The sequence below is a fragment of the Salmo trutta genome, chromosome 32 (assembly GCF_901001165.1).
Source record: "Salmo trutta chromosome 32, fSalTru1.1, whole genome shotgun sequence".
Taxonomy (NCBI): domain Eukaryota; kingdom Metazoa; phylum Chordata; class Actinopteri; order Salmoniformes; family Salmonidae; genus Salmo; species Salmo trutta.
This window is the reverse complement of record NC_042988.1, coordinates 3,825,998-3,847,384: the sequence shown is the minus strand read 5'-3', so window position 1 is coordinate 3,847,384 and position 21,387 is coordinate 3,825,998. Positions and strand designations below refer to the sequence as shown.

The 21,387-nt window shown below is 42.4% G+C and overlaps 2 protein-coding genes across 2 annotated transcripts in view; one reads left to right on the top strand and one right to left on the bottom strand.

Moving 5' to 3' along the window:
- Nucleotides 1-1,438: 1,438 nt before the first annotated feature.
- LOC115170807 (rab GTPase-binding effector protein 2) lies at nucleotides 1,439-12,781 on the top strand. The gene is made up of 12 exons (XM_029727110.1): nucleotides 1,439-1,640; nucleotides 2,361-2,522; nucleotides 2,821-2,903; nucleotides 2,982-3,356; nucleotides 5,312-5,407; nucleotides 5,531-5,629; nucleotides 5,722-5,841; nucleotides 5,969-6,047; nucleotides 6,189-6,200; nucleotides 11,071-11,225; nucleotides 11,403-11,519; nucleotides 11,743-12,781. Exons 1-12 carry the CDS (start codon nucleotides 1,604-1,606, stop codon nucleotides 11,845-11,847), a joined length of 1,440 nt encoding a protein of 479 aa, XP_029582970.1. The 5' UTR covers nucleotides 1,439-1,603; the 3' UTR covers nucleotides 11,848-12,781.
- Nucleotides 12,782-13,488: 707 nt separating this feature from the next.
- Nucleotides 13,489-21,387, bottom strand: part of LOC115170806 (sarcoplasmic/endoplasmic reticulum calcium ATPase 1) — a 35,604-nt gene continuing 27,705 nt past the window's right edge. Inside the window, exons 21-25 of the mRNA XM_029727109.1 lie at nucleotides 19,338-19,423; nucleotides 18,310-18,443; nucleotides 17,470-17,587; nucleotides 16,730-16,847; nucleotides 13,489-13,841 (exon numbers count right to left, since the gene is read on the bottom strand). Of these exons, the coding sequence (XP_029582969.1) occupies nucleotides 13,804-13,841; nucleotides 16,730-16,847; nucleotides 17,470-17,587; nucleotides 18,310-18,443; nucleotides 19,338-19,423 (494 nt within the window). The 3' untranslated portion in view covers nucleotides 13,489-13,803. The remainder of the gene's footprint in view (nucleotides 13,842-16,729; nucleotides 16,848-17,469; nucleotides 17,588-18,309; nucleotides 18,444-19,337; nucleotides 19,424-21,387) is intronic.

The following is a 21,387-nucleotide window of genomic DNA, read 5'->3' as shown; positions in this document are numbered from 1 at the left end:
ATTCTCTCAACCAGCTTCCTGAGGTAGTCACCTGGAATGCATTTCAATTAACAGGTGTGCCTTGTTAAAAGTTAATTTGTGGAATTTCTTTCCTTCTTAATGCGTTTGAGCCAATCAGTTGTGTTGTGACAAGGTAGGGGTGGTATACAGAAGACAGCCCTTATGGTAAAAGACCAAGTCCATATTATGGCAAGAACAGCTCAAATAATCAAAGAGAAACGATAGTCCATCATTACTTTAAGACATGAAGGTCAGTCAATATGGAAAATATCAAGAACTTTTAAAGTTTCTTCAAGTGTAGTTGCAAGATCCATCAAGCACTATGATGAAACTGGCTCTCATGAGGACCGCCACATGAAAGGAAGACCCAGAGTTACCTCTGCTGCAGAGGATATGTTTATTACAGTTACCAGCCTCAGAAATTGCAGCCCAAATAAATGCTTCATAGAGTTCAAGTAACAGACACATCTCAATGTCAACTGTTCAGAGGAGACTGCGTGAATCAGGACTTCATGGTCGAATTGCTGCAAAGAAACCACTACTAAAGGACACCAATAATAAGAAGCGACTTGCTTGTGCCAAGAAACATGAGCAATGGACATTAGACCGGTGGAAATCTGTCCTTTGGTCTGATGAGTCCAAATGTGAGATTTTTGGTTCCAACCGTTGTGTCTTTGTGAGATGCAGAGTAGGCAAACGGATGATCTCCGTATGTGTGGTTTCCACCGTGAACTATGGAGGAGGTCATTTATTTAGAATTCAAGGCACACTTAACCAACATGGCTAACACAACATTCTGCAGCGATAGATACGCCATCTCATCTGGTTTGCTCTTAGTGGGACTATAATTTTCTTTTCAACAGGACAATGACCCAACACACCTCCTGGCTGTGTAAGGGCTATTTAACCAAGAAGGAGAGTGATGGAGAGCTGCGTCAGATGAGCTGCATCAGACTCAATTGAGATGGTTTGCGATGAGTTGGACCGCAGAGCGAAGGAAAAGCAACCAACAGGTGCTCAGCATACGTGGGAACTTCTTCAGTACTGTTGGAAAAGCATTCCAGGTTAAGCTGATTGAGAGAATGCCAAGAGGGTGCAAAGCTGTCATCAAGGCAAATGGTGGCTACTTTGAATAATTGTTTTATTTGTAATTTTTTTATTGAACCTTTATTTGTTGACCTTTTTTTTGGTTACTACATGATTCTATATGTGTTCTTTCATAGTGTTGATGTCTTCACTATTATTCAACAATGTAGAAAATAGTAAAAATAAAGAAAACCCCTTGAATGAGTAGGTGTGTCCAAACTTTTGACTTGTGTAGTACTGTATGTCTTTTCACATATTATTCGCTCATCCCATGACAATACGGTAGTTGGAACTGGGAAGAATAAGGGAAAAGTCTATGCAGTCGTCGGCATTAGGAAGGATGTTTACGTAATATCCGTAGGCTTAAACCGGGGAAAGTTATTTCCTGAAGTTGACCAGTGGTGAATAAGTCCTGCCTTGAGCTCTCACACCAACCCAACCACACATACAGTAGATTATTTTCACGACTAAGACATTTGGTGCCATTACAGAACAGATCGGACACAAATGATTGATCATGGAACCGTCGGAGAAATATCAGAATGACGACACTGGTAAGAATGTCACTTAGCTAGCCATCAACAAGTGTTTTAGCTAGGCTAGCTTGATTGCTAGCTAACCAACCCTTCGTGATAAAATCTCACAAATGCGTGTGCATTTCGGAATGTAGCTACAGATCACTGAAAATGTACAAAAGGTTTCTATTCCTAGAGCTGCCACTTGCTAAGTGAACTCGTTTGACCTTTCTGTTACTGCCACAAAGTCAAAATTGGCTGTATCGTAAAAATGAATAAACGAAAATATATTTGTTGGTCTTAATTTAAGGTTAGTTAGGCATAAGTCTAGCAGTGTGGTTAGGTTTAAAATCTGATTTTAAATAGAGAAATTGTAGAAATAGGCGGGGGTTTAACCATAATAATAATGATTTTGTGGAGACGTCAGTCAACCTAATTAGAAGCTATGGCAGGTGTGTGCCGAGGATTGCCGTGTCTCCACTGATACACAGCCAAAACAATGTTATCTTTCACTTAGATTGTCAACAGGTGTTTTATTACATTCATGAATTGCTTTGCGTGTGGTGTTTTGTAATGTTATTGACATCGGAAGGAATAGCCTGTGTAGTAGGACTAAGTGCAATTGCTGCATGATCATGCTTTTATGCAGCTCATAAGATACATTGAAGTCAGTGTTGAACTCTGTTCGCAACCTTGTATTGTCCTATATTCACCATAAACAGATATCTTATGTTATCTCTCAACTTTCCTGCTTGTCAGATCCAATAGAAAGCTTGCAGGCCCAGCTAGCAGGTTGCCGAGCGCAGCTGGAGCACTGGCAGGGCGTGGCGACGATCTGCGAACAGAGCAAACAGGAGGAGCTGGGAGAGCTGCAGAAACAGTGTGACCAGGAGATGCAGTCTCTTCAGGAGGCCCTCAGAGGTCAGAGAGAGAGAGATATACACAGTGTGACCAGGAGATGCAGTCAGAGGTGGAAGACACCTTTTCTACATACCAGTGTTTCCCTACCATTGTATAGATGGGGCGGGCCCCCTCTCTCTTGTGAGAAAGGTCGCTCCATGCCTTCTATTCATCATGCGTTCCCAATGGGGGCTATGGTCAAAAGTATTGCACTAGATGGGGAATAGGGTCTCATTTGGGACGCAGATAATGTGTAGGACCCACCTAGATGGCCTGTTATTGTCTGTCATCATCTCATTTCTCTCTCTTCTATTCTCAGAGACGGCTTCTCAGTATGAGGCTAGAATATCTACTCTGCAGTCTGAGCGTGCCCAGTGGAGGAGAGCCAGTGTGCAGTCTCAGGTGTGTGTGTGTGTTCACCTCAATGTTACTAAACCTATTTCCTTGTCTCTGACCTCTCTCTCTCTTTCTCTCTCTCAGGGCAGTGTAAAGAAGGACAGGTTGGAGGCAGGAGCTAGGCAGTCCGAGAGCCAGTCGACAGACTCTCCCACCAATACCCTCAGAGAACCAGGAACGGACGGATGGGATAGCCAACCAGCGGAGGCTGAGGGGCCGGGGGAGGGACCAGGGGAGGGAGAAGGGGCAGGGCTGGAGGGCTATTTCTCCCAGAACTGTGACTTCGCTTCTTTCTCCTCCTTCTCCTTGGACACGCCCTCACTGCCACGCCGCCCACCCCCCCAGGAAGACACTGCCTCCCTGGTCTCCACGGGAACCCTGGTGCCCGAGGCCATCTACCTGCCCCCGCCCGGCCACCGTCTGGTCACACACACCGAATGGGATTCGCTTAACACACAGGTGAACACACACACTTTGACATCAATTCACTAAGCAAACAAGTGTGCACTAGCCACAGAAACACACTCCAACTACGACTTCTACTGAACAAAAATATAAACGCAACATGTAAAGTGTTGGTCCCATGTTTCATGAGCTGAAATAAAAGATCCCAGAAATGTTCCATACACACAAAAAGCTTATTTCTCTCGAATGTTGTGCACACATTTGTTTACATCCCTGTTAGTGAGCATTTCTCCTTTGCCAAGATAATCCATCCACCTGACAGGTGTGGCATATCAAGAAGATGATTAAACAGCATGATCATTTCACAGGTGCTGGGGACAATAAAAGGCCACTCTAAAATGTGCAGTTTTTTTTTTATTTTATCAGGTAAGTTGACTGAGAACACATTCTCATTTACAGCAACGACCTGGGGAATAGTTTCAGGGGAGAGGAGGGGGATGAATGAGCCAATTGTAAGCGGGGGATGATTAGGTGGCTGTGATGATATGAGGGCCAGATTGGGAATCTAGCCAGGACACCAGGGTTAACACCCCTATGATAAGTGCAATGGGATCTTTAATGACCTCAGAGAGTCAGGACACCTGTTTAACATCCAATCCAAAAGACCGCACCCTACACAGGGCAGTGGGATATTTTCTTTAGACCAGAGGAAAGAGTGCCTCCTACTGGCCGTCCAACACCACTTCCAGCAGCATCTGGTCTCCCATCCAGGGACTGACCAGGACCAACCCTACTTAGCTTCAGAAGCAAGCCAGCAGTGGGATGCAGGGTGGTATGTCACAGATGTCTCAAGTTTTGAGGGAGCGTGCAATTGGCATACTGACTGCAAGAATGTCCACCAGAGCTGTTGCCAGAGAATTTAATGTTCATTTCTCTACCATAAGCCACCTCCAACGTCGTTTTAGAGAATTTGGCAGTATGTCCAACCAGCCCCACAACCGCAGACCACGTGTAACCACACCAGGCCAGGACCTCCACATCCGACTTCACCCGTGGGGTTGTCTGAGACAAGCCACCCAGACAGCTGATGAAACTGTAGGTTTGCACAAACTAAGAATTTCAGCACAAACTGTCTGAAACCGTCTTCGGGAAGCTCATCTGCTTGCTCGTCGTCCTCACCAAGGTCTTTGCCTGAATGCAGTTCGGCACCGTAACCGACTTTAGTGGGCAAATGCTCACCTTCAATGACTACTGGCACGCTGGAGACGTGTGCTTTTCACGGTTGAATCCCGGTTTCAACTGTACCGTGCAGATGGCAGACAGCGTTTATGGCGTTGTGTGGGCAAGCGGTTTGCTGATGTCAACGTTGTGAACGGAGTGCTACGGACAACGAACACATTTGCATTTTATCGATGGTCATTTGAATGCACAGAGATACCGTGACGAGATCCCGAGGGCCGTTGTCGTGCCATTCATCCGCCAACATATATACGACAGAGTGTTCCAGTTCCCGCCAATATCCAGCAACTTTGCACAGCCATTGAAGAGTGGGACAACATTCCACAGGCTACAATCAACAGGCTGATAAACTCTACGAAGGAGATGTGTCGCGCTGCATGAGGCAAATGGTGGTCACACCAGATAGTGACTGGTTTTCAGAAGAAAAAAAATTCATACTTTTTTTTTTAGGTTATCTCTGACCGACAGATGCACATCTGTACTCCCAGTCGTGTAAAATCCATAGGTTAGGGCCTAATGCATTTATTTAAATTGATTGATTTTGTTATGAGTTATTTTGCTATAACTCAGTAAAATGTTTGAAACAGTCAAACACCAACGTTTCTATCAAACAGGTGAGCCAAACTCTACAGGTTTGGAGTGGACTCATGACGTCTGATGTGGTGTGGACTCATTATCTCTGATGTGGACTCATGACGTCTGATGTGGTGTGGACTCATTATCTCTGATGTGGACTCATGGCGTCTGATGTGGTGTGGTCTGATGTGCAGGTTGAGGAGCTGAAGGGAGAGCTGAGTCGACTGAGGGACGAGAGGACAGAGCTGGAGAGCGAGCTGGACACACAGACTACTGAGACACACAAACACGTACTCCCACCTTTACACACATGGCATATATTGTATATTGAGAAGCGTCAGTTATCCACGGAATTGAATGTGAATGTTACTGTGTGTCTCGTGTGTGTGTGTGTGTGTGTGTGTGTGTGTTAGGTCTCAGTTCTCCAGTCTCAGGTTCAGACCTCAGAGGCCCTCCTACAGGAGCTGCAGAAATCTTTCAACCAATCACAGAATGCCGTCCATAGCAGGCTGGTGAGTGACAGGCACCTGGTCCAACCAGGGAGGAGGGGGATGAGGTCCATGTAGTGTGTGTTTGAGGTGTTTTGTGTGTGTTGTGTTCCCAGGCGGAGCTGTCTCTCTCTCAGAGGAGGGTGTGTAGCGAGCTGTCCAGGCTAAAAGGGGAGGAGATCGAGGAGACTGATGGGGCAGGGGACGCCAACACACCCCTTGGTCCTACACTACAAGTACGGTTTGTGTGTCTGTATATGCGTGCACGTTTGTGTGTGTGTGTGTATTCATACAGTCAAGAATCATTTAAAATACATAGAAAACATACTATTACTGTATGCACTACTGTACTCCCACCTGTAGGGGGCACACAGTGAAGAGAGGCTGCTTATTGAGATCGTCAACCTAAAGGAACAACTGGAGACCCGCGTGGAGGAGAGCGGTCTGTTCGTCTGCCTTTCCTTCGCTCTTTCTTTGTGTCTTTGTTTCTTTCTTTGTGTTGATAAGTGTAATAGAAACTGCCAGCTGTATGTTGGTTTTTAACCATTCTCTCTTTCTCTCTTCCCTGGTACTGCCTCAACAGAAGTTTTACAAGGTGAGTGGACATTGGTGTGTGTGTGTGCGCGAGAGCGAGCGAGAGAATTAGAAAATTGTGTGGTATAGAAGGCCATAGAAATGAATCCGTAATTCATTACACACAGGCAGTTGATAACAGGCGTTGACAGTAGTAAACTCATAGGGTGTGTTCGAGTAGTTAGGCTAATGAAGCCAACTTTAGACGAAGGTCGACGAATGAAGTCGGGGGAGGTCCATCTGCCACAGCCGAGTCGGACACTGTAGTGGTTTTCCAACCGCAAAGCTCAGATCAACATAGCTGCAAATGTTTATGAAAGGTCTAAATAAACTTTTCTTTACCCCTAATATCACACACTCACAAACTGAAAACGTAACGTACTTTCTTTCTGAAGTGCCTTCAGAAAGTATTCACACCCCTTTACTTTTTCCACATATTGTTGTGTTACAGCCTAAATTTAAAATGTACACAATTTAGAATTATTTTCACTGGCCTTTGCACAATACCCTGTAATGTTAAAGTGGAATTAGGTATTTTGAAATTTGTACAAATGAATACAAAATGTAAAGCTTAAATGTACCACCTGGATTCGGTCCTATGTAGCAACATTTACATTTTTTAAACATTTTTTTTTACGTTGGATAAAAGTAGAGACTACATCATACACTGCAGTTCAGGAACAATGGAAAAGTAACCCCACGTTTGAGAAAATGGCACGTGAATGTTTTAGTACACCTGGAGAGCTCTTCTTTGTCTACACCCATTCAGCATCGTTCACACCCGCTTAAGCCTTAGCCCCACCCATCTCTTTAAGGATTCACATGTGAGGCCATGTGCTAAAGCGAGTGAATATGGTAGTGTAGTAAACAACCCAAGATTTCTAGATTAAAAGGGGTGAAAGTAGTAGCAAAAAGTAGTAGTAAAAATACACTATCTAGTCTTTGGTCTATATCCTTATCTGACTTTGGTGCAGGTCATGTTGTTCTTCACATTACCGTCTCTGGAAAACACACACTATATCAAATAAAATCTGTTTATTTGTCACATGCACAGGATACAGAAGTTGTGAACGGTACAGTGAAATGGTTACTTGTATAGGAGAGTCTTTTGTTTAGACATGTAGCTAGCTAGGTAAACAATAAACGATGATCCCAACTCATACTACCATGCATGATTCTGCAAGTAGCTAAAGATAACCAACTCGGTTAAATGACATTGGGCTATAACTAACAATGCAAATGGCTTTCTGAGATACAAATATTATTACTACACAGATCATACATGTAACATTAGCTAGCCAGCCAGCCATCTATCTAGCTAACAGTACACTTTAACTTGCAATGAAACAACTTTCTGACAAAATTAGAGACTTATAATATCTGAACATGTAGCTAGACTCTTACCCATATACATGGATGAACGCTTCTCCCTCTGTCATGAATGCCATGGTTGCCCTTAGTTTGAAGATGTAATCCGGAGACAGGTGTTTTATACAATAGCCTTTTCGACTCTCCGCATTTGGCAATCATCTCTCTGCTTCAACCCGGGAATTCCACTGATTTCAAAGCTCGGTCAACGTGAGAACAACACCGTTGATCGCCGTTTCTTCCCCCATCATGGTCATCAGAAGACCACAATGTCTGGTTCAATGAAAAATGTTTTTACCTAAATCAGGGATTTTCTCAACCTCGGATCATTTTCAGCGTCAGAGAGAGTCAGCATGGCACGATCGTCCTCCAGAAAGTTAGTCCATCACAACTTTTTCCCACTGATCTTAGTCGGTAGCGCTATTAACTTCAGGGAAGCAATGGAACACTTTTTCAGTTCTTTCTGATATCTTAAAAAAAAAAGCTGCTGTAGAAAGGATTATCCACACATTACTGAGCAGCTTATGTTATAGACAGAAGCACGCTACATGGCAGACCAATCTGAACTCATCTCTTGGCATGTCCAGCCCATCTATCTCAGCAAATCATGGCTAGCGGGAAGGTTCCTGTATTTTTCTGTGGCTAAACCAACTAAGCTCGTAATTGAACAATTGTATTCTTATTTACAGATGGCATGCACGTTTGTATTAAGGCACATGAAAGTTCACATGTTCCAGAAGGTATTTCTGCCCCAAAATGCATTTTGATAAAAAAAAAAAAAAAAAAAAATTTAATGCCTCTAACGTGAAGTAGTGACGTGCGACATGTGCCTAGCTTCTTGAAACAGGTCACAAAAGTCAATAAGTATTCAACCCCTTTGTTATGGCAAGCCTAAATAGTTCAGGAGTAAGAATTTGCTTAACAATAATAAGTTGCATGGACTCACTCTGTGCAATAATAGTGTTCAATAACCCCCTAGAGTCTATCTGCACCTCTGCGGAAAACTAGTTAGCATAAAAAACACCCCCAGCAAAATTCATCTGTTTAAGTTGGAGAGATGTTTTTTTTTGCATGGGCTGCATCTCAGTCCATCGCATCTGCCAATGGCGGCCTTCCGCATCTGGGGTGGAAGGTGGCCGAGCTACAGCGGTGTTTGTCAGACCATGAGACATCCCGAAAATGTGTATTCTCACAAAAACATTTGTAGCGTCCGAACGGTTTGGCCTACATGAGACTTATGAACATGGTGTTCTCCGTTTTAGCTCTACTACCCCCCACAAGCGCCACAGGACACATATGAAGTCGATACCGCCGATCTGCCAACTTCTGACTGTAGTGTCCTATCAGTTTGGTAGACACAGTAATATGACCCCTCCATGCAAAGGTGAGACACTCGAACACGTACAGTGCATTCAAAAAGTATTCAGACCCCTTGACTTTTTCCACGTTTTGTTACATTACAGCCTTATTCTAACATGGATGAATATAAGTATTCAAACCCTTTACTCAGTACTTTGTTGAAGCACCTTTGGCAGCGATTACAACCTCAAGTCTTCTTGGGTATGATGCTACAAGCTTGGCGCACCTGTATTTGGGGAGTTTATCCCATTCTTCTCTGCAGATCCTCTCAAGTTCTGTCAGGTTGGATGGGGAGCGTTGCTGCACAGCTATTTTCAGGTCTCTCCAGTTATGTTAGATCGGGTTCAAGTCCGGGCTCTGGCTGGGCTACTCAAGGACATTTGTCAAGGACTTTGTCATTGTTTTATAGATTTATTATGAGGGGAAAAAACATTTTTTTTTAATCCATTTTAGAATAAGGCTGTAACGTAACAATGTGGAAAAAGTTAAGGGGTCTGAATACTTTCCGAATGCACCGTAGATGTCGGTTGTTTTGACGCCCACAAGACTCGTCTGAAGCCTGGTACCAGTTAAAAATATTAATGGAAGTATATATGGAAGTAGTGAAGTGCCAAGTCTTTTGTTAAATATGGGTCCCAATTTTTTTTCTAAATTTCCTGATCTTTCATATCTTTCTCAGATATTGGACAGACACTTTAAAACAAACTTCCTTTTTCCCCCCCATGTATCAATATGTTATTCAATGTGTTTATATGGGCTAATAGCAGTAAGGCCATTAGCCCATTATTTTATCAAATAATATATATTCTTTATATCTAAAATTCTAAATCAAATAGCTAAATGGTCCTTGGTATGACCATCTTAAAACAATTCCACATGCTACCTATTTGACAGAGTTAAAAGAAGGAAGTGTACAGAATAAAACAAATTAAAAACATGCATCCTGTTTGCATCAAGGCACGAAAGTAATACTGAAAAAAATGTGGAAAAGCAGTTCACTTTTTGGCCTGAATACAAGGTCTTATGTTTGGGGCAAATCCAATAGAACACATTACTGAGTACCACTCTCCGTATTTTCAAGCATAGTGGTTGCTACATCATGTTATGTGTAGGCTTGTAATTGTTAGACTGGGACATTTAATAATGTTCCTGAATGGCTGAGTTACAGTTATGACGTAAATCTACTTGAAAATCTATGGCAAGACTTGAAAATGATTGCCTAACAATGATCAACAATCAATTTGACGTAATGGGCAAATATTGTACAATCCAGCTGGCAAAGCGCTTAGAGCAGTGGTGTCAAAACTCATTCCATGGAGGGCGTAGTGTATGCTGGTTTGTTTTATCCTTTCAATTAAGACCTAGACAACCAGATGAGGGGAGTTCCTTACTAATTAGTGACCTTAATTCGTCAATCAAGTACAAGGGAGGAGCGAAAACACTAGGCCCCCCCGCGGAATGAGTTAGACACGTGGCTTAGAGACTTACCCAGAGAGACTCACTGCTGTTATCGCTGCCAACATTGATTCAAACATGTATTGACTCGGGTGTGAATGCTTATGTAAATTAGATATTTCTGTATTTAGTTTTCTATACATTTCCGAAATAAAATAAAAAAAGTTAACTTTTTCATTATGGGGTATTGTATGTAAATGGTTGAGAAAATGAATTTTGATTTCAGGCTGTGACAACAAGATGTGGAATAAATCAAGGGATATGAATACTTTCTGAAGCTATTGTATAAAGCATTTGTTAGAGGTCTCATATCTCTCTCATTTGTATCCCCTGTAGCTTCAGGGTGGAGCAAAGCTGGTTCCTGTTTCAGTCACGTCTTTGGTCTTGTCCTCGTGGGTCAAACAAAAACACTGATTGGTTGACAAGTAGTGCCTACCAGTAGCCAGGCAATGGCTGTATGGTGCCATCGGTGAAAAGCAACTGCAGAAATTGAAAGAGACTATATCAAAAGCCGCATGACCTTAGATCACATGGTTTTTCATGCAGTTATCCACATCATGCATATTGAAAGGCGGTGACTTGACAAAACGTATCCGCTCCAACAAGCCCATTGTCTTTCCCTTGTGAAATAGGTCGTCTGACCTCAATGGGACTTCCTTGATAAATAAACGTTCAGTAAAAATAGTCCTGTTGACCTTTGCCCTCTGCAGTGCAGCTGTCCAGTCTGAAGACCGAGATGGAGCGGGTCCAGTGTCAGAAAGAGAAGCTGCAGTTGGAGCTACAGACCTGTCGCACCGAGCTACAAGGCCTCAGGGTGGCGCTCTCACACCTACAGGGAGACAGCAAGACTCTCACCCATGACAAGGTACTGTACAGGGAGACCAGGGATAGAGGTGTGTGTGCGTCCGTCTGTCCGTGTTATACCTTTTGTGAACTTATCTTTCCTACTTTGGGAACACTGACATGTTACTATAGCTCTCTCTCTTTTACCTCTCTCTTACCCTCACCATTCTCACTCCCTTTCGATCTATCTCCCTCCCAGGCGTCCCTTCAGCAACAGTGTTTGGAGCTGCGCAGCCAGATCATCAGTATGCGTTCTCAGGTGGACACCAGCCAAACGGTGCAGAGGGACTTTGTCCAGCTTTCACAGTCACTGCAGGTACAGTACACTGATTCAGGACCAGCCCACTCAGGGTGTATTCACATTGAGTTGGTTTATGTTCGTTTACAGCACTGATCTAGGACCAGTCCAGCTGGATTCCATTTTCATTTTTGGTTCATAGTCAAATGGTCTCTCTCTCTCGCTTTCTCTTCTCTTACTCCACTTCTACCCCCTCCCTCTCTCTACCCCCCCCTTCTCTCCCTCCATCCCTTTCTTCTAGGTGAAGCTGGAGTTGATCCGTCAGGCTGAAACTCTGGACCAGGTCAGGGACATCTTGGAGGAGGGGCTTCCTGAAGAGGGTGCCCCACCCGCTGGTGCCACGTGAGTCTATCAGAGCAGCACAACAGAGCCAAAGCGACGGGAGAAACAAGAAATATTCCAAGGGTGACCAATAAGAACGAGGCTGGACATGAAGTGCAACAGTAATCACTGAGAATGACTTGACCACTATCATGACTATCCCTGTGTTGAAGAGGAGTGGGCTGAGCAAGGAGCTGTGCATAATCACTGATATACAAATCAGCTTTCATTCCAGGCAACTCCTAATGAGAACCAGATCTGTGCTGGCCTTGCTCAGGCCAGTCCTCTCCAACATTGGGAATCACCACCTCTGCTTGTAATGTGACTTGGAATATTTGTACTTTGGAGCTGTTCAATGATGTTCTGATTTTTTTTGTTGTCGGTTGCACCTCGACTCATGTTGCTTGAGCACCCTCCATCTTTCCATATTTAGGATTTTTTTTAAATGTATTTTCTCGTGTTCAATGACCAAACACTCATTCTATGACCAAACTTAACCCCCTTTTTTAAACTGGACTCATTGAGATAACTTGAATGTTTGTATTGGGGTTTCTGACTCGACATTCCCGCAGGTCAGATGTGATGAGAAACATTCCATTACTGCTTTAGTGGAAGTCACTAAAAGGCAATATGTTGAGAAAAAAAAGGCCAGTATCTACTGGAAGTTCCACCGTATTATGATACTTCTGACGCATGTAAATACACGTAAGCACACACCTCTCAGGACGAATGACCATTGATCTAATAACACTGCCCTTGTTGATACCAGCGAGTAACACTAACAACCCTGTTCTAAACCACTCCAGTGACACGATTACGATCTTTACCTTTTTTAGACTTCACAATGTTTTTAAATGAAGAGTAAGAGATGAGAAACCTGTAAAATAATGTGAATGATTTTGGCATTCTCTCTTGTTGATACTAATTGCCGTAATATATAAATATACATTGAAAGACTACTCATTGCAGGATCATGTTCTTCTTGTGTAATTGTTTGCGGAGAGAGCAGTGTCTGTGTGTCCACCCTGTTAAACAGCTGTGAAGCATGGATCCCTTAGCACATGAAAACCCAGGAGGCCTTCCACATAAAGTGCCTCCAGAAGATTCTCTTTGTTACCTGGCAGGACAGAATACCCCACACCGAGGTACTGAAACGGGCTGGCAGTGGTAGCATGCAGTCCACCTTAAACACCAACTAAGATGGCTTGGTCATGTCATCCGCATGCCAGAGGGCCGACTGCCGCAGAAAGTGCTCAACGGTCACATGAAGGCCAACGCTCTGCTGTTGGCCAGAAGAAGCGGATGCAGGACCGAATTAAAACCACTCTGAAGAGGTGCAAGATCAATCCATCCAGTATAGAGGACCTAGCCACCTGCCGAACGTTCTGGCGCTCTCATTGCGCAATGGGCATCAGGAGTATGGAGGACGAATGCACACGACATCTGGAGGCAAAGCGTGCAGAGGCATGCTAACAGGGCTATTCCTGCCCCCTCCAACCAAGCCTTCGCATGCCCAGTCTGCAGCCACAGCTGTAAAACCATGATTGATCTCCACAGCCACCAAAGGACTCCGAAGTAAAGGAGAAGATGCTCCTCATCAACCGTAAGTATGTGAGATACTGGGAATCAAACCAAAACCAATAACAATTAACCAGCCACTCTCACATTCTCTTTTAATACAGTTTTATTTTTTAAGAATAGTCAGAATAATTTGAATATATTGTTCATGTTCATAACGCTTACCTATATATTAACTTTATTTCAATACATACACAGAAAGGGGAAAAAAAGTGTTTATTTGCAAGTTTTTGTTTTTGTTTATTTTTATAATTTTTTTTCAGGTGGCTTTTATGTTTCATTCTTTGAGCTTGTCAAAAAAAAAATCTCACTTCTAGTGACGGTCTGCGCTCTCGTTTCTGGGAAGCGCTTCCACCGTTTCTCTTCTCGTTCTTTTCTCTCCTTTTATACTCCTCGTGTTCTTTTAGTCCCACTTCTTGCTTACTAGATTGTCATCAGCAACTGCATGGGAAAGAAAATGGCTGTCATTTTCAGGGTATTGGCAACCGGATGAGGTAGGACTAGACTCAAGTCCCAATTTGAGCACTATACCCCCAGGGATCAATTTGGAGGATAGGTATAAGCAATATGGGGAACATTCCAATCCAGCCAAAAAAATGACCATATTTTTAATACAACCCTTTTAGATCTACATGAAGTACTATTGATTGATGTGGAGTTGGGCATCTATTATTATTGCATCTATTATTCTGGCCATTTAGTTATATTTTAGTACTGCTCAATTTACGTTATCCACCTATATACTCAACACCAAATATCGGTGGTTCTGTGTAGCTCAGTTGGTAGAGCATAGCGCTTCCAACGGCAGGATTGTGAATTCCCAGGGGCCACCCACATAAAATGGATGCACGCATGACTAAGTTGTTTTGGATAAAAGTGTCTGCTAAATGATACCAATATTTTTACTATGTTCATTAAAAAAAAATGGACTTTTCCATACAATCATAAGCTACTGTATGTTGACCATAGTTAAATGTTCATGTTGGAAATGTTTTATATTAACAAATTAAAACTGCAATGGCTAACCTTGTCCCCAAGCATGATCTTGCTGGTGGAAGAGTCTACAAAGGCAATTACTACCTAAATGTGACATTATAGCCAGAAAATTAGACAAACTTTAAGAAGTATGGGGATACATAGAAACCTGTAGGAAAACACTCACACAGACTTTACTGAATACATGTAAGAGTGGGTATTGTGTAAATTCAGTGTTGACACCATCTGGACACAAAATACAAAACCATTGATTCATAAACAAAGTGAAAACAGGATGGAAGGGGGGAGTAGCCAAGGCAGTGGCAGGTATAGGTAAAGTGGGGGAGAGGGCGATGAAGAGATATGAAGACACTTGATAGGAAGGTAAATCATATTAATCATTATTATTATGAAAGACTTTGCAATTTAAATAGATTAATATTTAGAATTGAAGCAAGTATGAAAGTCTGGATCAATGTTCACTCTAAGCTGCCACGCACCACCTCCAGGACTGCCGTACAGAAGAAATGCCAGCCCGCACAGAGATGCAAGACGTTGAACTTCACTATCAGCCACTTTCAATGCAACAAACCAAAACAAATCTAAGATTGAGTCTGTGGTTTTGTTGTAGGCAGAGCCACAGCTAGCCTAGGCAGCCGGTAGTGGGCTCTAGATCGTTTCCTCAGCTACAGTACAGTGGTGGAAAAAGTACCCAATTTGTCATACTTGAGTAAAAGTAAAGATGCCTTAATAGAAAATTACTCAAGTAAAAGTCACCCAATAAAATACTACTTGAGTAAAAGTGAAAGTATTTGGTTTTAAATATAAAAGGTAAAAGTATCAAAGGTAAATGTATAAAGTATTTATAATTCCTTAAGCAAACCAGATGGCACTATTTTCTTTTTTTAAATTACGGATAGCCAGGGGCACGCTCCAACCCTCAGACATAATTAACAAACGAAGCCTGTGTTTAGTGAGTCCGCCAGATCAGAGGCAGTAGGGATGACCAGGGATGTTCTCTTGATAAGTCTGAACTAGACCATTTTCCTGTCCTGCTAAGCATTCAAAATTTACTTTTGGGTGTCTGGGAAAATGTATGGAGTAAAAATTTACATTTTCTTTAGGAATGTAGTAAAGTAAAAGTATAAAGTTGTCAAAAATATAAATAGTAAAGTACAGATACCAAAAAAAACGACTTAAGTAGTACTTTAATGTATCTTTACATCACTGCTACAGTACACATTTCTCCAGGTTTTTTCGGACGGCCCGCCATCAAAGCTAGTTAAGGAAAAGTATGCCTTTGCAGCATGAATGGAGGATGCTTTATGTACGAGCCGGCCCACAGGGGACACAAATGTATTACTGACTGGGCACATCAAATCCTAAAAAATAGTACAGATCAAGCGGCCGCTATCGGCTGCCGAGGCTAAGCCAAAGCGCATCGGAGAATAATTCTATTGACGGGTAGCGCACGTGTGGTGTGCGCATTTGATATTCTTTGCTAGTTAGCGAGTTATTAGCCCAGTTTTAGGTAAGTATTGGTGTTACAAAGCCTCATGGCAGCAACCAGGTTTTCCCTCTACTCTGGCCATGCTCCTGTCTAATTACCACACCTGTTCCCACTGAACTAATTGACATTCCTGCACTAAGCTGCAATTTTCCCCCTAGCTTTCAGTTGTGCTGGTGATTTAAATCGGGTGGCCATCTTGATTTTGCTCTTTCTTTGTTGTGCGTGACTGACCAAAAACCACAACAATTCCAAAACCTCCAAACAACCCAGTGTGCTTTGTGTGTGCAATAAACTCAAGTATTGGATTCCTGCCCCATCTCCTCATTCCTCTAACATCCTGACCAATGTACAATAGCGGTAGCAACCGTCTTAAACCTAATTTACAGTCCACCCTAGCGCCTTTTCTTCAATTGGTCAGCAATGCGGTGTTACTGCTTCCTACAAGAGCATCATGTAAAAACGTTTTTTTTTAAAGACTGCATTGAACACCCCATATAGGCTACTGTAGGCTATATCATAGAAATCAAAATTGTGAAAATGTTATGGGATTTCCGTAATTGGTTTTGTTGGTAGGCCACTCTGATAGGCATACATTATGCTCAAATAGCCACGATATCCTATTGGCTGGTGTCTAAAATTGTAATGGCACAGCCTCAGTGTTCACTGTAAATGCACGCCGGAAGTTGCACAGAATTCTCACAACATTCAAGTTTCCACTCGCAAGACCTGAAATTTGCCCAGTGCCCAAAATAGAGGGAACATTTCTGTGGATATTACAGGATATTATTACAAGGAATATTATAGATTTAATCCATAACAGAGGTGTGTGTGTGTGTGTCCTTACCCTCCAGGTAATTGCGGGCCACAAACTTGAGGACCTCGTCAATGAGGATGACAGGGAAGGAGAGCTTGAGCACCACCATCCATTTCTCCACGTTCAAGTGGGTCAACTTAAAGATCATCTGCAGCGGAGAGGGCAGGCACATTTCAGACACGTATCACATACTACTACTTAGTTATCACATACTATTTAGTTATCACATACTCTTGGCTAGATTCAATCCGATCGGCCCTTTTCGGCTATGCACCTTTTTTAAAAGCAATGTTTCCACAGACCACTCACTGTAAATGCTGCACATGTCGGATCAATCGGGGAATTACCTTTAAATGTCAATCGCACTATAACGGCCCAGATTGAATCTAGGCCTTACTCAGTTCTCAAATACTCTTACTCAGTTATCACTCTTAGGGCTCTATTCAATCTGTATCGCTGATTCATTACAGATTATGTGATAGAAATGTTCAGGTAATTTACGATTGAGCCGACATATGTAGCGTTTACCGTGAATCCGCCGCTAACGCGGGGACATTGCCTTTAAATTTCACTCACGCTCTAACGCTGAATATCACAGTAAAGGGGAGGGTATAACAATAATGTCTGTATAACAATGTTTGACTGGGAGAGAGAGCGAGAAGCAGACAGAAGGCGAGATCGAGAGAGTAAGACAAAGAAAGGTGGATGTAGGATCAAAACTAGTGGTCCTTGGAGCCGGAGGGTTGTGGTGCGAGGTAAGGCAGACTTACGGGCATGGGGTCGACGTAAATGATCACGAAGTGGAGTGACATGGAGAGGGACATGGCTCCAACCAGCCACAGGTTGCTCCAGGGAGGCATGCGCAGCAGGGACTGGTTCTCAGACAAGCTGGGGGGGGGCGGAGGGGTTACGTAATCCACGCTGGCTAAACACTGTGTGCGCGCTGAGATGTTTGGATCCTTCTTGAAATGTACATTTGATTTGTGGATCCAAATAAAGTATTTAAAATGTGTGTGTTTATACACTGTTATCCACAGAGGTGTGTGCCAAGAGGTGTGCAGAAGCATGTGGGGATCTGAGATTACATGGTGAGGGATGGAGGATAATGTTTGTTCTGCATGTTTAATCTAAAGTTACTCTTCCAATTTCTTTGGGGTTACACTACACTTTCAATGTAATAGCTACTTCTGAGATTAGGCTTTCATATCATACTCTTGATACTCTGTGTTTTAGAAACACACTGTTATAGAAGTGCTATAATTTATAAACATAAACAAGTGTTTTATATAATTTTACTGTTCATGTTCTACCTCTAAGTTGATATACTGTGTGTGTATCAAGAATTACAGTGCTAACAAACTACCAACGTTGCAAGTTTTGAGGAACCAGATTAAACCTACTCCTGTCCTGCACTACAAAGCATGTCAAATGGATAATCTCCATTGAAAGTGCTTTTTTAGTCAAGGGGTAGGCTTAATCTGGGACTGGGAAACAGGCCCTTCATGTTATGCCTAATTGAATCTTGCATTTCTACCATGAATCTTCAAACATTGCTTTATATTGAACCAGGCAGGAACCAAAGTTGCTTCTAGATCTAGTTGCAGTCTGACCTGTTGAGGGCATTGCACATCTCGATGGTGACCAACACAGACAGGGCCATGGTCATGGGCGGAGCGGCCTCAAACACCTCACAGTGGACGTCGACAAAGTCCTCGTTTTCCTCGTGGCACTGCATGAAGTGGGACTGAGGAGAAAAATCTGAAATTAGGATAGAACCATTTCCTGGATTATCACAATCATTTACTGTACATTTTTGCTAAGTAAGAAGTTTAAATGTAGATCCTAGGTAGACCCTACACCTAAGATGCAATATCTCCAAGATTGATGATGATCATGATGAAGGTCTTTGACCATTAATGTATTTTAAATGAGGATCTCTTGATGATAATTATGGTTTTAGACCAATGACGCAACATATATGAATTTGGAACTGCAGTGGCACTTTTGGACTTTGTATGGTTTCTTTAATTATTTGGTGAAGCCAAAGACAAATCTCTACATTGTGTTGAGTTTTTCGAATTCTAAAAAACAATAGTTGATTAGTATCTGATACAGGTGTGTTGGTGCTGGGCTGGGACAAAAGCCTGCACACCCAGTAAAGGTGGAGACCACTCCTTGTTCTACAGAGTCTTGTACATCCCAAACGGCACTCTATTTCCTACAGTGCACTACTTTTAACCAGAGCCTATGGGCCCTATATAGGGAATAGGGTGCCTTTTGGGAGGCAACCTCTACTCTACTCACCAGACTACGTTTTTGCTCAATAACTCATTTAAATGTAAGTCCTAGGTAGACCGTACTCCCAGGATTGTATAGGATTTTTTTTTTAAAGAAAGATATATATATATTCAGATCTACATGGAGAGCAATGAGCTATGCCTCGGGTTCCGATTGGTGATGCTACCAAAGATGTTGGATTTTAAGATGAAATGCTCAAGCCGTTTACCATTGTCTGCTTAAGGGGGTACCTCTCCCATAGACACCAATGAGATAGCAGTCTGCTTAGTTCATTGACATCCATTGAAAGAAAAATGTGGGAGGTCGTGCTTCCTCTTCCGTATCTGATGCTGCTACTCACCAGCTGATAGAAAGACACACCAGGGCCGTCCTCACTGTAGAGGAACCACCAGGCGGCAGCAGCAACGGTGGCAGCACCAACGTAGCCTGGAACACACACCACAGGAAGTCAGGTAACATTGATCTCAATTATAATTGGTCCTATTTGATTTCCTTTTTCTGTTGGAAGTATCGAGATGAGATGATGACATACTTTGTTGTTTACTTGTGTGAAAATTTGTTTTGCATCACTTTTAATTTGATTTTTTAAAATCTACTGTGTTCCTTTATCACGAGGATGTACAGAAACAGTATAACATTAATTTGATTATTGCTTTGGCTTCAGTTTGTGTCCCACCACCATGCCAATAAAGCACTGCTCAATTTGAATGTGGTGTTGTAGAGAGGGGGGGGGGGTGTCTACGCTGTACGCCAGTGGAGGCTCCTCAGAGGAGGAAGGGGTGTTTTTTGTTGTTGTTGTGAAACAATTATGATTTTTAGATAAAACTATACTAAATCTACACGACACCAAATAATGGATTAAAGGTCTACAGTAGCCCAACGGTACTCTGTAGAGTAGCACCATGGTGTAGCTGGAGGACAGCTAGTTTCCGCCATCCTCTGGCATGTTTTCCACCCAATCAAAGGATCAGAGAATGACTCTAGTACTGAAAGCATAAGCTACAGCTAGCTAGCACTGCAGTGCATAAAATGTGGCGAGTAGTTAACTCAGAGAGAGAACAACAATAGTTGAACATTTTTGAGCTAGCTATATTTCATTAGATTTTTTTCCCACTTACTTAGCTAGTGAATGCAGCTAGCTAGTTTAGCCTACTCAAACACCCGGCTCAAACAGAAAGGAATGCTATGTTGAATTTCATAAAAATTAAAAATTGTGAAATGTAAAAAAACAAGTTATCCTCTTTAGATAAAAACTACTAAATATATTCACGTCACCAAATAATTGATTAAAATACACTGTTTTCAATGAAGGTCTACAATAGACTCAACAGTACTCTGTAGGGTAGCACCATGGTGTAGTTGGAGGACAGCTAGTTTCCGTCCTCTGGTTACATTGACTTCAATACAAAACCTAGGAGGCTCATGTTTCTCACCCCTTTCCATAGAATTACTTACACAGTAATTATGACAACTTCTGGAGAACGTCCTCCAACCTATCAGAGCTCCTGCAGCATGAACTGACATGTTGTCCACCCAATCAAAGCATCAGAGAATTAATCTAGTACTGAACGCATAAGCTACAGCTAACCAGCACTGCAGTGCATAAAGTGTGGTGAGTAGCTGACTCAAAGAGAAAGAATGACAATAGTTGAACAGTTTTTAACAAATTAATTTCTTCAAAAATGAAGGCGAAGCGAGAGAGAGAAAGCTAGCTATATTTCGTTGCATATTTTTTTTCACTTCCACTTACATCGCTAGTGAATGCAGCTAATTACTTTAGCCTACTCAAAAACTCGGCTCAAACAGAGATGGATGCTATGTTAGCTAGCCAGCTTTGGGTATCCAACACTGGAACTCTTCTAAGTCAAGGTAAGCTTTTGGTTTTATAAATGTATTGCCACTGGAGCCCCCACCAGTGTAACTGCTAAACTACTTGCTGACTGTACTGTGTGATAGTAGCGGGTTTACTAATGCGTTAGTTCTAGTAGCTATGTTGACTATGACATTAGATAATATGATGACAACGATGTAGGCTGTGTGTAGCGGTTATGATATGAAGATTTGGCTTGGAAAGTATTTTTTCGCCTGGTCACAGACAGCTGATGTGTTGTGCACTGAAGTCCACAAGCGAAGGGAACTGTGAAAGGAGGTTGATAACGTAGATGCGAGAAGGATATATACTACAAGAAAAGTAATCATGCTGTTTCTATGTGGCTGCTATGAAAGTGAACTGAGTTTGTGTGTTATCAGGGGTATATTCATTCCGCCGATTCTGTTAAAACGTTTCTTAAACAGAAGCAAACGGAAACAAAATGGGGACAAACGTACCTGAATTTGTCCAATAGAAACTCTTATTTGTAACTGTTGGATTAATGATTACACCGTAGATC

Coding starts and splice junctions, on each gene's coding strand:
- LOC115170807 (XM_029727110.1), top strand. CDS start 1,604: ATGGAACCGTCGGAGAAATATCAGAATGACGACACTG. Junction 5,408..5,530: donor CTACTGAGACACACAAACAC/GTACTCCCACCT, acceptor TGTGTGTGTTAG/GTCTCAGTTCTCCAGTCTCA. Junction 11,226..11,402: donor AGACTCTCACCCATGACAAG/GTACTGTACAGG, acceptor TCTCCCTCCCAG/GCGTCCCTTCAGCAACAGTG.